Source organism: Drosophila sechellia, chromosome 2L (assembly GCF_004382195.2).
Source record: "Drosophila sechellia strain sech25 chromosome 2L, ASM438219v1, whole genome shotgun sequence".
Lineage (NCBI taxonomy): Eukaryota > Metazoa > Arthropoda > Insecta > Diptera > Drosophilidae > Drosophila > Drosophila sechellia.
The window spans coordinates 10,231,516-10,246,658 of record NC_045949.1 but is presented as its reverse complement, the minus strand read 5'-3'; the positions used below and the strand labels follow the sequence as shown (position 1 = coordinate 10,246,658).

At 38.8% G+C, this 15,143-nt stretch overlaps 3 protein-coding genes across 7 annotated transcripts; 2 read left to right on the top strand and 1 right to left on the bottom strand.

Annotated features, from left to right (window-relative positions):
- Positions 1-152: 152 nt before the first annotated feature.
- Positions 153-3,644, top strand: LOC116800215 (lysosomal alpha-mannosidase). Its single transcript, XM_032714036.1, has 6 exons — positions 153-397; positions 466-836; positions 894-1,364; positions 1,457-2,067; positions 2,124-2,341; positions 2,402-3,644. Exons 1-6 carry the CDS (start codon positions 314-316, stop codon positions 3,605-3,607), a joined length of 2,961 nt encoding a protein of 986 aa, XP_032569927.1. The 5' UTR covers positions 153-313; the 3' UTR covers positions 3,608-3,644.
- A 398-nt stretch (positions 3,645-4,042) lies between these two features.
- LOC6612008 (sodium channel protein Nach) lies at positions 4,043-6,244 on the top strand. Of its 2 annotated transcripts, XM_032714042.1 has the most exons (11): positions 4,048-4,243; positions 4,299-4,404; positions 4,463-4,554; positions 4,608-4,860; positions 4,917-5,117; positions 5,173-5,291; positions 5,354-5,508; positions 5,564-5,626; positions 5,707-5,813; positions 5,885-5,999; positions 6,056-6,244. In XM_032714042.1, exons 1-11 carry the CDS (start codon positions 4,113-4,115, stop codon positions 6,169-6,171), a joined length of 1,458 nt encoding a protein of 485 aa, XP_032569933.1. In that variant the 5' UTR covers positions 4,048-4,112; the 3' UTR covers positions 6,172-6,244. The 2 variants fall into 2 exon arrangements, with proteins under 2 accessions (XP_032569934.1, XP_032569933.1); XM_032714043.1 differs by lacking the exons at positions 5,354-5,508; positions 5,564-5,626; positions 5,707-5,813; positions 5,885-5,999; positions 6,056-6,244 and having other exon boundaries at positions 4,043-4,243; positions 5,189-5,277.
- LOC6612007 (thrombospondin type-1 domain-containing protein 4) lies at positions 6,236-13,577 on the bottom strand. Of its 4 annotated transcripts, none has more exons than XM_002036488.2 (11): positions 13,500-13,577; positions 11,568-11,601; positions 11,117-11,192; positions 10,318-10,838; positions 9,974-10,155; positions 9,693-9,850; positions 8,324-8,525; positions 8,078-8,259; positions 7,008-8,015; positions 6,794-6,944; positions 6,236-6,731 (listed from the first exon to the last, which is right to left on the bottom strand). In XM_002036488.2, exons 2-11 carry the CDS (start codon positions 11,591-11,593, stop codon positions 6,598-6,600), a joined length of 2,640 nt encoding a protein of 879 aa, XP_002036524.1. In that variant the 5' UTR covers positions 11,594-11,601; positions 13,500-13,577; the 3' UTR covers positions 6,236-6,597. The 4 variants fall into 4 exon arrangements, with proteins under 4 accessions (XP_002036524.1, XP_032569929.1, XP_032569928.1 ...); XM_032714038.1 differs by having other exon boundaries at positions 6,236-6,728; XM_032714037.1 differs by lacking the exon at positions 13,500-13,577 and adding an exon at positions 13,287-13,455.
- Positions 13,578-15,143: the final 1,566 nt, after the last annotated feature.

Here is a 15,143-nt window from a genome sequence, read left to right as displayed (position 1 = left end):
AAAGTTCATTCCTATACATAATCATTATTTTTAGCGAATGTGAATGAAGGTTTACACGGGCGTAAGTACAAACAAACCAATAATAACGAGTATTTTCCCAACTATCTGGGGTGTAAATGTTTATCGCCGTGGCTCCTAAATGGATTTTAATTTCATAATCCCACTCAAGTTAATAATGCGATCGCAGTACAAGGTTTATCGCCTCAAGTGCCACATTGCTGGGGTCTAAGGAGTTGCCCCACTTCTCGTTTCATTTTATTCGACTCAACGCTACCGATAAGACCAATCCCCGAGGAGCTCCGCGTTCACCGAAATGGAATACTTCGGTGGCACACTCGCATTTATCGCACTGTTTCTACTGAACACAGCGATATGCGAGGCAACCTGTGGATTCGAGGTAACCCATTCTGAAGTAGATACATATTTGTTGGGCCATGTATCTTCAAGTATACCCTCTAATTGTAGGCATGTCCCGCACCGAAACTCAACATGATCAATGTGCACTTGGTGCCGCATTCGCACGACGACGTTGGATGGCTAAAGACAGTGGATCAGTATTATTATGGTAGCCAGAACAAGATACAGCACGCTGGAGTCCAGTACATTTTGGACACCGTGGTGGAGGAGCTCCTCAAGGATTCGTCGAGGCGCTTCATCCAGGTGGAAACGTTTTTCTTCGCAAAATGGTATTCGGAACAAGCCGAAACGGTCCAAAAGGCGGTGAAGAAGTTGGTGGCCCAAGGACGTTTGGAATTCGCGGGTGGAGCTTGGAGCATGAACGATGAGGCCACCGTTCACTACCAAAGTGTTATAGATCAGTTTAACCTGGGTTTAAGGTAGGTTAACTTCCATAAAAGTTAAAACTATAACATATATAGTTGATTCTATTGCAGATATCTTAAAGATACTTTTGGCGATTGTGGACGTCCCACGGTTGGTTGGCAAATCGATCCATTTGGTCATTCCCGGGAAATGGCCTCCATGTTCGCACAAATGGCATTTAATGGTGAATTCTTCGCACGCATGGACTACGTTGATAAGAAGCAACGTATGCTGGACCTGGAAATGGAGATGATTTGGCAGTCGAGCGAGTTCCTAAAGAATTCGAATGTATTCACTGGCATGCTCTACAATCACTATGCAGCTCCTCCGGGATTCTGTTTCGATATCAATTGCGAGGATGCACCAATTATCGATGGCGAGAGTTATGATAATAACGTGGATGCGAGGGTCAGCGAGTTTATAGACTATGTGAGGAACATGGCCAAGTCGTATCGATCCACTCACATCATGGTGCCCATGGGAGATGATTTTCAGTACGAAGATGCGGCAGTTAACTTCAAGAATATGGACAAACTTATCAAGTGAGTACGGCAACAAATTGGCATGCAAAACAGGAAGTTGTATTCAACATTACTATCTTTCTTATCGATGGCTTTGCTATAATACTTATCAGGTACGTCAACGATCGCCAATCGTCGGGATCCCAAGTTAACGTATTTTACTCCACACCCTCGTGTTATCTTTATGAATTGCACCAATTGAAGCAAACTTGGCCAAACAAAACGGAGGACTTCTTTCCGTATTCCAGCGATTCGCACTCCTACTGGACCGGATACTTCACCTCACGACCCACCCAAAAGCGTTTCCACAGGGATGGCAATCACTTCTTCCAAACTGTTAAACAGCTGAGTGTGTTGGCCAATTTGAGTGGCACCCAGCACTCCGAAGATCTGGATAATCTGAGTCAGGCGATGGGCATAATGCAGCATCATGATGCTGTTACGGGTACCGAAAAACAGGCGGTTGCCAGCGACTACGATCGCATGTTGTTCAAGGCCATCATTGGAGCTGAAAACAGCGCCCGAGATGCCCTACGATCTCTGACCAACCTGACCTCCGGGGAGTTCAAGAGTTGCCTGGAACTGAACATAAGTGTTTGTGCCTTCACCCAGGATACTGCCAACAATGTGATTGTGACCCTGGTTAATCCATTGGCTCATTCCTCAACCCAATATGTGCGTGTTCCGGCGAAGAACGAGAACTACATAGTCACCGATGAGAAAGGTATGTACTCTAAATCCATTCGGAATAATAACTAATATTTCTAAAACTTCAAATAGGTCGTGAAGTGTTTTCGGAAGTGGTTCCCGTTTCTTGGCAAGTTTTGGCTTTGGAACATCGACCTAATGATACCCAGCACGAGTTGGTTTTTAAAGCCAGTGTTGATAAAATAGCCAACTTTTTGATTCGCGTGCTACCAACACCGAAAAATATTGCAGAAGATCAAGTCTATTTTCCCGTAGAGAAAACTGAGGATGACTTAACAGTAGAGACTTCTGTAAGGATATAGCTTGATCTTATTATATATAAACCATTAACTTTAACTATCACATTTCAGCTGGTAAAACTGACCTTTGATACCACATCGGGTGGCTTGAAAACTGTGGAAATGAACGGATTTACGGAAAATATTCAGCAGACCTTCGGGATATACAAGGGTTATCGCGGCAATAATGGTGAATCGAAAAACCGATCATCCGGCGCTTATGTTTTCCGTCCATCTGGCGATATTGAAATAGTGAACAACAAGGTGGAGCTATCGTTCTATAATGGCACCAGGGTTAAGGAAGTCCATCAGCATGTCAACGAATGGATCTCCCAGGTAATCCGGATCTATGAGGACGTGAATCGTGTTGAATTTGAATGGCTGGTCGGACCGATTCCAACGGATGATGATGTTGGCAAGGAGATAATCACCCGGTTTTCAAGCAATATATCTTCGAAGGGCAAGTTCTACACAGACTCAAATGGTCGCGAAATCCTGGAACGAGAGAGAAATCAGCGGGAGCACTTCACGCCGGATATGTCGGAGGCCATAAGTGGAAACTATTACCCGGTGACTGCGCAGATTTCCCTGCAAGATAACGAAAAGCGAATCACCCTGCTGAATGATAGAGCCCAGGGAGGATCCAGCCTAAATGATGGCGAACTGGAGCTGATGCTCCATCGTCGTCTCTTGAACGATGATGCATTTGGAGTGGGTGAAGCGCTAAATGAGATACAATATGGAACTGGTTTGATTGCAAGGGGAAAGATATCCCTAATCCTTGATGCTGTTGCTGGAAAACCAAATCAAAGATTGCTGCAACACCAGTTGGACCAACACTTCTGGAAGTTCTTCAGCAAGTCCAATGGCGTCGCCTCTGTAAAGAAGAACATGATTCCCGACTTTTTCGGTATTCCCAAATCCGTGGAATTGCTTTCCTTGGAACCTTACTCAAAGGACCAAATATTAATACGACTGGAGAACTTCAATACGGAAGGAAACGTGGTTAGCTTCAACATTTATCCACTCTTTGAGTCACTAGATGGATATCAGATTTGGGAAACCACTCTGGATGGCAATATGCTGTTGGAGGACGTGAAGAGATTCAAATTTGCCCAAGATGGCACCGGTACCATTCCTTACTCCGTGGAATATTACCATGCTCCTCACAGCCCCTTGTCGGCCAATTCAACGATGAACGCCTCCGGATTCGTGGTCACACTGGTTCCCATGCAGATTCGCACATTTATAATCCAACAAAAGTATATTCCATCATGAATCAATAAAGATATATAACGACTTTGCAAAAATATAAGCTTATGAATTTTTTAAGTTATATTAAAGTTTAGCAATAGTTCCACTGCACTTTCATTTAGTATACTATCCACATATGCGAACAAAAACTTTATATATTGATTAAACATATCGAGAATTTTATATAAATGTGTAACAAGTAATTTCATTAAACAAATTGTTTAGCAAAATGTAATTTGTTTCTCTCTGACTAGCGTTTATTTGAAGTAGTGTAAGTATAATAAACAACTAACATTCCAAATGTCAGAGTGGCGCAAGTGCAAAATGTAATAGTTTTAAATAAATAATGAACTTAGCTGCTGCTTAATAGCAGAAAGCCATTTCCGAGCTTAGTCACGCTAAAGAATTTATGACTTTTCAAGAGGTAAAATTGGTATAAAATTTGTGGTCTAGAAAGTTATTGTTTAGTCGCCTAAGAACTGGATACTCATACTCAATAACAAATAGGAATCTTTTGAATTTTAACATCATGGTGGCTAAGAACTCGAAGTACAGAAAGGGTTCAAAAATAGTAATAAACTACTTTGTTTTGTATTTCAACAATTGTTGCATACATGGATTTCGCTACCTCACGGATTCAATGCTTATACTGTTCGAGAAGTAAGTTAATTACTTAAACTAATTATTAGTGATTAAAATACGTTTCCAATTCCAGATTCCTGTGGCTAATTCTACTGGTTGCATCGATATATTATTGCATAATTGTCTGCTTGTCATCGATAGATCGTTACTACACCAAAAGCACACATATCGGAATCGAAGTATTGCAAAATTCCAATAAACTAATAACAAACAATAATTTATTGTTTTTAATCATAGCGAAACTATATATTTTGGAATACAACCATCCCAAGTGTTACAGTCTGTCCGGTGGATCGACTTAATATCACATATTTCGCAGATTTTTGTCGGTAAATAACTAAAAGTAATCATATTACTCATATTATTAACAATACATTTCAAGTACCAATGGCATAAAGGGACCGCAAAGAGATATTTTATGGGATTTTCTCGAGAACTTGGCCAATTCGACGTACATAAACTTTCAGAATATTCCCCAGAACGAGCAGATCGATCAGATAATTGAGGATATAGGTCTGAAACCGGAACACTATACCGAGTTAATTTACAATCTAACCTACGATAGAACATATGAACCCAATTTCAATGAACGCATTCGCTGTATGGATGGTGCGATGTTTATTCATGTCCGCCAGGTTTTTGAATTCTAATTTAGAGTCTGAAAATTTGGATTTACATTTATTTCCAACAGGTTCTTACTGAGTGGGGTTTGTGCTACCTTGGCAATTCTAGACTAACGGAGGAATACAGCTCGCGGTATTTTATATTCGGAAAATATCCAGAATACAATAAGTATGAGTACGAAAACATACGACTTCCATATCAGGTTGGCTCCTTCTTTCAAAAGGATACGCAATACGCTTTACTCGGCTTCAAGGGTCCTGCTATAATTGTGAGTTGAACTAGTTATTAATTAAGCAGTTTATTGAGTGCTAAACATCTCAAAGGCCTTTGCACATTCAGCATTTGAGGTAATGAAAGTGGATTCCAATTCCGATTATGCCTACGATGGTGTTTTGTACGATCTGAGCACCGAAGAGATTACTGCCGAGGATAATCTAGAGCAGTGAGTTATAAGTTTATTTTATAAGCTAAAATAATTCTATAAAATAATACACTAATTCCCAGAGATACCACGGTGGCCATGAGAAGATGCCGATTTCCCCACGAATCCAATTTAACCCACTTTCCATTCTACACTCGAAATATTTGTCAGCAAGAATGCAGGATAAATCTGGCATATAAAATTTGCAAATGTATCCCACATTTTTATCCCAATCGCAGTAAGTTTAGAAATTCATTTTTTTTAAATCTGAAAATTTTGACTGTTTCATTTAGTTGCAAACCCCAAGCCTGTGTGCGATTATAAAACTTTAAGATCGTGCTTTCCCCAACATGCAAGTAAGTGCAAAATAAATAAAAAAAAAATCTTTTAAATAAAATAATGTTCTTTGTGAATAAAATATTTTTACCTTTCATAGGTTTTTTTCTAAAGTTGTACGAGGAAAACGGCAAACACGAGAATCCAGATACTTGCTACTGCGAACAAAACTGTCTTGATTCAGTAGTTACAATGAAGTCCATGAATGTAGGTCTCACATTAAGCCATATTTAATAAATAAAAGAAAAACATTAAAATATATTCCAATAATTTTTTAGCCCATGTCCGGAGCAAAACAATTACTGGGAGGAATTGGAAGCGCTGTATCAGTAAAATCTTGGCCACAAAGTCGACTAAGAAGACAAGTTATATTCTCACTGACCGATCTTTTGGGTAACTAATTAAATAATTTAATACTTTCTTTAATTTTTAATTAATTCCATTGTTAGTTTCGATTGGCGGAACAGCCGGACTTTTCCTGGGATTTAGTGTTCTGGGCTTTGTTGAAGTTATATACTTCTTTACAATTCGAATAGTCTTTCAAATATTGGGTTACACCCTCTAAAAATAGGCTAATTATATGTTTAATATCTATAAATGTTTTATATAACATTAATAAAGTAAAGGCCTTCGTTTAATCTCTGTTTTATTGAAATTCATGTGGTTGCGTATGAAACAACATCATTTTTCGTTTCTTAATGTTACGTTTAAGAATATTATAATTTCACTAAATAATATGTTTTAGTCTTCATCTAGTTTACTTTAGTATGTTTTTATTGAATTGCGTTAATACATTCTTTTCGATCGATATTTTTAACTTTTGCATTTCCCTGCAAGCTTGCTTTTGAGCTTTAGTGTCAGAAATACTAAGTTCTAGAATTAACAAAATGTTATATGCGGGGGTAAAGCTTGATAATATTTTTTTAACTATTCTGCACGGCGGTTAATAGTCGCTTTATAAATTAATTAAGACTCCTACGAACTACGAACTTTAAATGCCACCCGTGCAGGAGAAACAACAATTATCGCGGTAATAATCGTAGCTACATAACTTTGCCTGCGAAGCCCACTGGCAATTGGAGAACTTATCCGCGCAGACTGGAGTCACTTCAGTTTTCGGAACTTCTGTCAAGTAAATAATATAAGAAATATATAAATTTAACAAATTATTCCAAGTAGAAACCCACCTGCACACGCTTCCACATTGCAATTGCGATATATTGGCTCCCTGTTGGTGTAGCGACAATGCGTTGATTCCCGCAAGGCGTTCATCTTGATGTCGTACTCCAAGCATCTTACACTGCGTCGCTGGGTTCCACCACCACATGGTTTGGTACACTGCAAGAAACGAATGCCATCAGATATCGTATCCGCATCACAAATCAAAAAGTATCTGGCTACCTCGGACCAATCCGAGTAGTGCCAACGGGCGGCACAGTACTCCACCTCCTCGTGGGAGCACTTCTCGACGGATTGCGGCTTCAGCTCCGGCGTGCACTCGCTGTGCTCCGTGATCAGCTGGTTCCGGATGCACAGAACCTCGCGCGTGCGGGTCAGGTCGAAGCAATCGCCATTGCACGATGACCAAGGACCACTGAACCAATCACCCACCTCGCAGGCGGGCTTCTCGCAGGGACGACGACTTTCCGGAGTGGTGCTGGGATCACATCGCTGCTCGCCGGCCTTGGAGCGATCACAGAATACTGTGCGATACTCAACGCCCGAACCGCAGGTGACCGAGCAATACTGATTCCATTCGGAAGTCAACCAAATGGCCGTGGCGTCGCTGCCATCGATTTTGCTCCTCTTCACTTGACTGCTGTTCGATGAGGATTCCAAAGTGCCTGACAGGCGGTATCGGGATAAATTGCGTCGCCGATTCTTGGGACATTCGCACTGCTTCTGCATGGGTGGCTGATCCTCCATGCAGGCGGCCTTATCGACGTGTATGACCAGTCCGGAAGCCAATTCCTGGACGCAGCTAACCTCCCTGCGCCGCAGGCCGCCGCTCGACGAGCAGCGACACTCGCCCCAATCGTCCAATCTCCAATTCGCCGGACAGGGTTGCGTGTTGCAGTGCAATAGGTTCTCGTTCAACACCGGTTTCACGGAGTGCATGCAACGTCGCTGCGAGTAATACCGCAATGGATTCTTTCGAATGCAACGGATGATGGGTGTCTGCGTGCCGCCGCCACAGGATTTCGTGCAACCACTGAACCCAATTACTTTCCAATTAAAGATACGCTTGCGTCCCGCCCGCGAGCTACTGGATGAACTGGTGTCCTCCACACCGGATCTCAACAGGCCATCGCTGCTCTCCAGCGACATTTCGTTTTCCTCGGACTCGGAAACTATGGGCAGCATGTACTCGTACTTTACACCAGTATTATTGGCAGACTTGGTGAAAACCTAAGAGATAATAACTAAATATATAAAAGTATATAAAAAGAGTTATATGTGGGGGGCTCTACCATAAGTTGCAATGAATCCCGAATGGGTCCAATGCTCGTGATCCACTCGGTCACCCCATTGCTGTCCTCAGCTCCGTCGATTCGATGATAGTCGAAAACGGCACCAACCGCTTCGTAGGATCCGCTCTCCGAGACAGTGTTCTCCCCATTGAAAATGGCCAGCTCCTTGGAGGTGCGCAGAACTGGATACCAAGATTTGATAATCATCATGGGCACTATGCAATGTCAGAGGAAGTACTATATTACCCAGCAAGTTGATGCTATTCTTGAGTTCAGTTATCGAAATATTGGAGGCACCCACTGGCAGTGTGGTAACATGTATATAGGCATGTTCCGGCAGCGGATCTCTGGTGAAGATGCCCGTGACGGGACGGCAAAGTAATCCGCCACAGCTCACGGATCCACTGTGCGCATACAATCCATCGATTTCGCCACTGGCTTGCACTGCCTAAAATATGGTTTTTATAATTCATATCATAAAACATATTATGGATCAGTATTACTATAATATTTACTCACCAGCAACAGCAAGGGCAATAATGCTATCATATCTGTTAATTTTTCAACTACTTTATCTATATATTTAATAGTTTGAATATTCTTTACATCGATCCAATCCACAAAAACTATCTACAGCTTCTGCAGGGGAACACTAAGAATACGCCTTTATATATGGTAAGTTCAGGGTAATTCTCGTACGAGTGGAATTCGTGGGCTTTGCAAAAACATTATTTATTGGCCACTTATTAAGCATACAACATAAACAACAAAATAAATGAGTACAAAATACATTCAGTCAGCCATATTAAGGGGCATATGTTCTATAAGCAATTGCTTTTTGGATCGACTTTCTGTACGCACAACTGCGGCAATGTGTTTACTAAAATAATTCACTGAATTTAAGCTCATTGGACTTATTCCAGTTTTTTGCTTTCATGAAATTATTTCCACTTTGATTTGTTGACCTATTCCGCTTCTCAAGAATCAATTTGAAAATTTAAAGCCTTCGACAAACTATACTTAATTAAATAAAACAGGTTAAAAGGGTTTCAATCAGTAAGGCAAATTAAATTGTATCGCAAATCAAGTAAAAACAAGCTAAGGGATAACTTATAACTTTTATTTGATATATCATATATTAAATCAAATGTCATATCAGTTATATTTATTTATTAACTGATTAACAGTTTCACTTTTATTTAAGTATGCGATCTTTGAATGAACAGAAACTTATAGTTTGAGATACTGAAAACAAAAATCAAGGTTAATATTTAGATATCGATTAACACTTTATATACACCGAATTGTCTTTAAATTAATTGTTTGAATTTCATTAGGGATCACTTTAAATGCTGCGTGCTTTTTGATTCAATGTAAAACCAATACTAAGTTTTCAATTGGATTCTTGTACTTGAAAAAGCTCTAGTATCGAAAAATGAGTGCTTTTAATGTGCGATCGTTGCTTTGTTGCTGGTGGTGGCACAAATATCTTATTTTAAATTGCAGAAAATATTTTAAAAAAATTCAATCTAATCAAATCATCATATCTTAGAATTCACTAAATATATCTGCTGTATTTTTCTAGCATTATTATTATTTATTTAAATGTACTAACCTTACAAGCTCCATCAACACAAACAGCGCGCTCCCAAAATTGCGACCTAAAATATTCAGCTGGATGTCCACATGGAGTTCCATCAATTACGGATTCGTTCAGTGTAGCAAAAGATTTCATTCCAAACGGCATACAGTTTAGTTCACATTCAGCGTCATCTATAAATTATTATAAACAAATTTAAAGTATTTAATAGATTGTAGGATTTAGAAATGAAATATATCCAGATGCTGTAGGGTTTTTTCAAATGAAACCATTTTACAGATCATAAATGCACATACCCTTCACATAGGGTTCCCACCTATATCGATGACCATGAAAATCTTTATCGTTGTAAGCCGAGCATTGGGAGGCCCGAAAATCCGGGGATTGTTCGTCGCATGGCACATCATTGCACAGTTGATACCGCTTAAAGTATCCGACACATGCATTACTCGTAAGCTGATTATTCGTCAATAGGTTACTGAAATCGGTAAAAGAATAGAGTGCGTAGGGATATTATCTCAAAACATGCTAATGAATGCAAACTGTAGGCTTATAAGAGCATATAGCTCAAACTATTCCATAATACCAATAATACCCTATAAATCTTAAGAAGTAGTATTAGTATGTATATATAACTCACCGATTTATGCATTTCCTAACCTGATACTTAACGCCACCACCGCAGCTTCGGGAGCAGGAACTCCAGTCGCTCCATTTGTCCCAACGTGGATATGGATACACCTTCTTCTTTGCCTTCTTCGAAGTTACCGAAGTTGCTTCTTGTGGTGGATTGGGAGAGGAGAACACTTCCTCCACTTTTGGAGTCTGTCTTGTGGTCGCCACATTGCCACTTTTGAAGAGATCCTTGGTAGTCACACTTGGCAATGTCGTGGTTTCCAGTACAGATTTGGATGTCGATGTACTTGGATTGGTGCCATTCAATGATATAATCGTTGTTGACTTTAATACTTTTGCATCGAATTTATTGGATATTTTATTAGTGGTCTCGTTCTCCAAGTATTCCTCCTTATTATTCGGTTTTTGCTTGGGTGATAGATCCTTTCTCGTATGCCACAGGTTTGCCAGCTCATAATATGAGTTGTTTGAGATTTTCTTTTTCGTTTTGGGTTTTTGGTGCTCTCTGAGCCAATCTTGATGTTTCTGTGAGTAAAATCAAAATAAAAAACATGATTTCATCAATTTATGACCATTAACTAAAGCACTTTACAACAAATTTATGACATACAGCACTATTAGTTTGACATTAATTAAACTTCTAGCTTATCAACACCAACATGACATATTTTTCAAAAGTGATAATTTATAATAACACTTTAAATGGGCATTGAACGTAATGAATGAATTCCAAGCAGTAATAAGATTAGACAAAATAATAATTGTAGCATTTTAAACTTTATAGTTTATATCGAAGGACCTACCTTAATTCGCTCTTTAGTTGTTAAATCGGCCTGCACAAAACTAGAATCGTGTATCGTTGCGAGAATTGTAAGAATACTGTAAATAGTATTTAATAAAATAAAAATACAATATATTGTTTATAGAAGAATAGTTTAAAAGCGGAAATTGACTGTTTCATCAGTTCAATCTCATCTCTGAATCACTTCCGATTGATTCCCAGCACAGCAATGCAATCTTAAAGGCAAAAAACTTCTTTGAAGTATCTAGATCCACACTTTTTACAACGTTTTCTGTGAAAACGAGCCACTGTTCGGCGGCAGGGCAAACAAATCTTGATTAAATCCAGCTGAGCAAGATGTTCACCCCGCCCACTTTTTGTGCTATCAAATTTGTATCTATTCAAAAGCCCATCTATTCGTTTTTTTCGGTAAAGATTGAGCTACACAGCGTTTCGAGATAATATTTTCTTACCTGAATATTAACAAAAGCTTCGCCATTTCTAAGCCTGTAAAAGTCAAGCAGATACATTTAATTTCAATTTATCCAAAAAACAAAACGTGTGCCGTACTTAAGAATTCCAGATACAACAGCCTAATATTTAATAGCCTACATGTATTTAGATTATTTTTCTATGTACTTGTAGATAAATTCGCTAGCTATTTTTAAGCGATCTTTAATGTTTGCCAGTACGCATGTAGAGGCTTTGTATTAGCAGCTCGGCACAGAGGAACTCAAGTTCCATTATTTTCATTGATTACGATTAAACCGACCGTGACTATTCGACTGGAATGGATGTACTTTCGGCAGCATATAGCAATGTAGCAAATAGCATACACTACCAACATCCGTGAACAAAAATGGGAAGGGCGTATTTCATTAGAAGCCTCCACACCCACTCAACATTTTGGAGCTACATATGTATATGAGCACACAACTATTGCGTATACAACAAATACGCACAAATATGTTATATAATTATATATAAATCAGTTCGGTTCTCAAGCTGCGACTTGGGAATTTTAGCTTAAAGCGAACTTATTATATAAAACATATTCTGATAGGATTTTAGACTATATATTTTGGCAATAACTAAAGGAACTTGGCAAGGATGCTTAGTTAGATCCCAGCTACATGAAATCTTAGCTTTATTTTCATATCATAATATTGTATATATACTATGTAATGTTCTGGACTCCTTATAAAGAGCAAAGTGCTATGCCGCCAGTGACACACATTCGTGGAGCGGCAATTGCATACCCTAGAAGTGTACGAGTTGGCGGGTATGCGTGTTCCTAATGTCACAATGGACTTTGCCTACTTAACTGTGTCAATAGGGCCATTTTGAGCCAATCGTTGCATTTGAAACTGCATTTGCCCATGTGTGTTGCAATGGCATTAGCACTTCAGCATGCCACTGAGCTCGAAAACACTCAATTCGAAGAGTGCGGATATTATGAAGAACTTGCATTAAACTGAAGTGTTTGGAAAATGTTCAATCGTTTCGACAGAGGAAGGCGAATTACTTGGGGGCACCAAAATATTTTGATACATATGTCATATTTTCTGGGCATTCTTGTATTTCGTCATTGACGCTGCTTCGCTTTGCCATAAATTACATGTGAAACTTCCGCAATTAGCAAAACGGGAAGCAATTTTGAAACATGTGTGTGCGCGCAGATGGGATTGTTTAAATTAAATTGAAATCTATGAAGAAAAAATGCTAGTATGTGCCTGTCAGTTGATTTCGCTTTCAGATTTGGACAACTGCCTTTGCGGCTCACTGCCTGTATTATTATTATCCGATCGATCCTAAAACCTGGAAATGACTGCAATTACGCTGCCACATTTAAGGCGTGCAAAATAATGTTGGCGTTTTTTTTTTTTTTCGAAAAAAATTGAAAACTCCATCGACAGAGGGCTTTCTTTCATTATGCATTCAGTACTTGAGTGATTACTGTCATCGGACAGATAACGACTCGACATGAGTGAGGTGAATTGGTTTGTCCCACAACGAGAAACCCGAATCAATTATACGCATTTCCCCCAAAATGCAATTAAGCCCATATTCAAAATGTCTTCGGACCTTTGAAGAGTTAACAAACCGAACAATTGTGAAGATATAGGTTCACTGAAAAGGTTTCCAAAAAAAGAAAAGGACATGTCACTCAAATCGATCAATTATCGGAATACCTTAGTTTTTCGTTACGCTCGCTAAAATTATTAAATTAGTTATTTAGATATATAGGTTTTTTTAATTTGGCTCTTAACTAAAAGGATCGAAAGGATCTCCGCTTAAATGTTGTAACAAAATCACTAAACAAGCAACACTGGGATTTTGCAATTTTCTAAGATTAGTTATTCGATCGATTAGATATTTGCAAAAAATATACAAATATATAGCACCCCGTGTATCACTGCACGCCTAATTCTGGATTAATTGAAGCCGTCGTCTTCATCGCGTGGTACTCAAATCCGAACTGAAATCCGAACTGAATTTTCGGGAAAGCCGCTTTGGGAACAAAAGTGCTGGAGGCAGAGCGCGCCGCTAGCATCAGCGCAGCTCTGGCGATCGAGTGGTGCTAACAACGGCACCCGTGGCTCCCCGATTTCCACCGGGAGGAGGCGGCGGAGTGGGGACCCATCCCCCGTCCACCATCTCACCAAACCCCAGCCACAGCACTCACATGGGCATGGAGTCGATTGCCAGCGCCACCCAAAAGTCTGGAGCCAAACGTGCGTACATACAGATAGGCGCACATCCACAGCACAGCTATGGTCGAAAAAGTAGTTACTATTTACATTGAACGAAAATTATTTATAAATATTTTAGATTTAAATTTTATCAGACGCTTAATAGTTAGGGCTAAAATATCGCTTTTGCTTAATTCTTTCAAGTGGAATAACAATATTCTTAACTGAATATATACCAGTTTAATATAATTGAATATATTTCAATTTCATAATTCAATATTTCAAGTTATGAAAAATATAATGCTACTTTTCGCAAGACAAATCGTACATAGTCCACACTTCATTTAAAATTCAGGTATGCTATTTAGCTGACCGCAGGTGTGCCTGTGACCACGGGTGAGTTACAATAATGTGGGTGATGTCTCTGCATATGTATGCATTTAACTTTATGTAGCTTTCAGCGGAATATCAATGCGAGAACAAATGTACATTCGAACCTTACGCAAACGCTTAATGCGAAAGTGATCCAAGGAAATTTATGGAGCCCAAATTGGTTATAATTTAGCAGAACTCAATCCGGACTTAAGCTTCCCACACAGAAACTAAGAGAATAAGTCTCTCATAATGGCAAGAACTTAAAAAATTGGCTTAGAAAATAAGAAAGCTAAATTTAATTTGAAGCTTAATTGATTTTTGAATATATATGCATAAAAACACAAATATCTTATAAATTTATTATTTAAATTTATTTATTTAAATTTATGCAAATTTATCTAAGGACACTTTTGTTTTATTATCCTTTATCTCACAGCTTTCCTTTCTTTAAACTTTTTTAATAATTTCTGATTTAAAAAAAAACTATTTTTTCTGATTAAATGTATTTACTACGCTTTTCATAGAAGTAGAATTTTTCAATGGATTTTACTAAGACAAAGCCCAACTTGGCAACTTATTGAAACTGCGCTTGTGCATCATTAATTTTGTATTTTGAAGATTGGGTGGCTATTAATTAGGTCGTTTGTTGCTATGCTGATATGGAGCAATAAATTTTCATTTTGGTTTTATATATAATTACATATTAGCTTAGTTTCCTGCACTTGGGTCAACTCTCTTCGCCCACATGAAGTAGAAAGCCCCAAAATCTCAGACAATAGTGCATCGAGTAACTTGATCTACTACATCCAGTTTGAATAGAAGCACTGATCTTTTATAAAAGGCTATACTTCACCGAAAGCCTTTTAAACTCCGTCGACCGCCAAGATGCAATTAACCCTAAGCTTCATTGTGCAATAAATCTTAATTAATCTTAATTTCTCTTTGTGGAGTTAAGTTAACGGAATTCAATTAATAGAGGCT

What these genes read in the sequence shown, in the direction of transcription:
- LOC6612007 (XM_002036488.2), bottom strand. Translation starts at nt 11,593, where the DNA reads ATGGCGAAGCTTTTGTTAATATTCAG. An exon ending in GAATAGCATCAACTTGCTGG is followed by an intron (nt 8,260 to 8,323) that starts GTAATATAGTAC and finishes CTTGGTATCCAG; the next exon opens with TTCTGCGCACCTCCAAGGAG. An exon ending in ACTACTCGGATTGGTCCGAG is followed by an intron (nt 6,945 to 7,007) that starts GTAGCCAGATAC and finishes CGTTTCTTGCAG; the next exon opens with TGTACCAAACCATGTGGTGG.
- LOC116800215 (XM_032714036.1), top strand. Translation starts at nt 314, where the DNA reads ATGGAATACTTCGGTGGCACACTCGCATTTATCGCACTGTTTCTACTG. An exon ending in AATATGGACAAACTTATCAA is followed by an intron (nt 1,365 to 1,456) that starts GTGAGTACGGCA and finishes AATACTTATCAG; the next exon opens with GTACGTCAACGATCGCCAAT. An exon ending in ACTTAACAGTAGAGACTTCT is followed by an intron (nt 2,342 to 2,401) that starts GTAAGGATATAG and finishes ATCACATTTCAG; the next exon opens with CTGGTAAAACTGACCTTTGA.
- LOC6612008 (XM_032714042.1), top strand. Translation starts at nt 4,113, where the DNA reads ATGGTGGCTAAGAACTCGAAGTACAGAAAGGGTTCAAAAATAGTAATA. An exon ending in GCACACATATCGGAATCGAA is followed by an intron (nt 4,405 to 4,462) that starts GTATTGCAAAAT and finishes TTTTAATCATAG; the next exon opens with CGAAACTATATATTTTGGAA. An exon ending in TTACAATGAAGTCCATGAAT is followed by an intron (nt 5,814 to 5,884) that starts GTAGGTCTCACA and finishes ATAATTTTTTAG; the next exon opens with CCCATGTCCGGAGCAAAACA.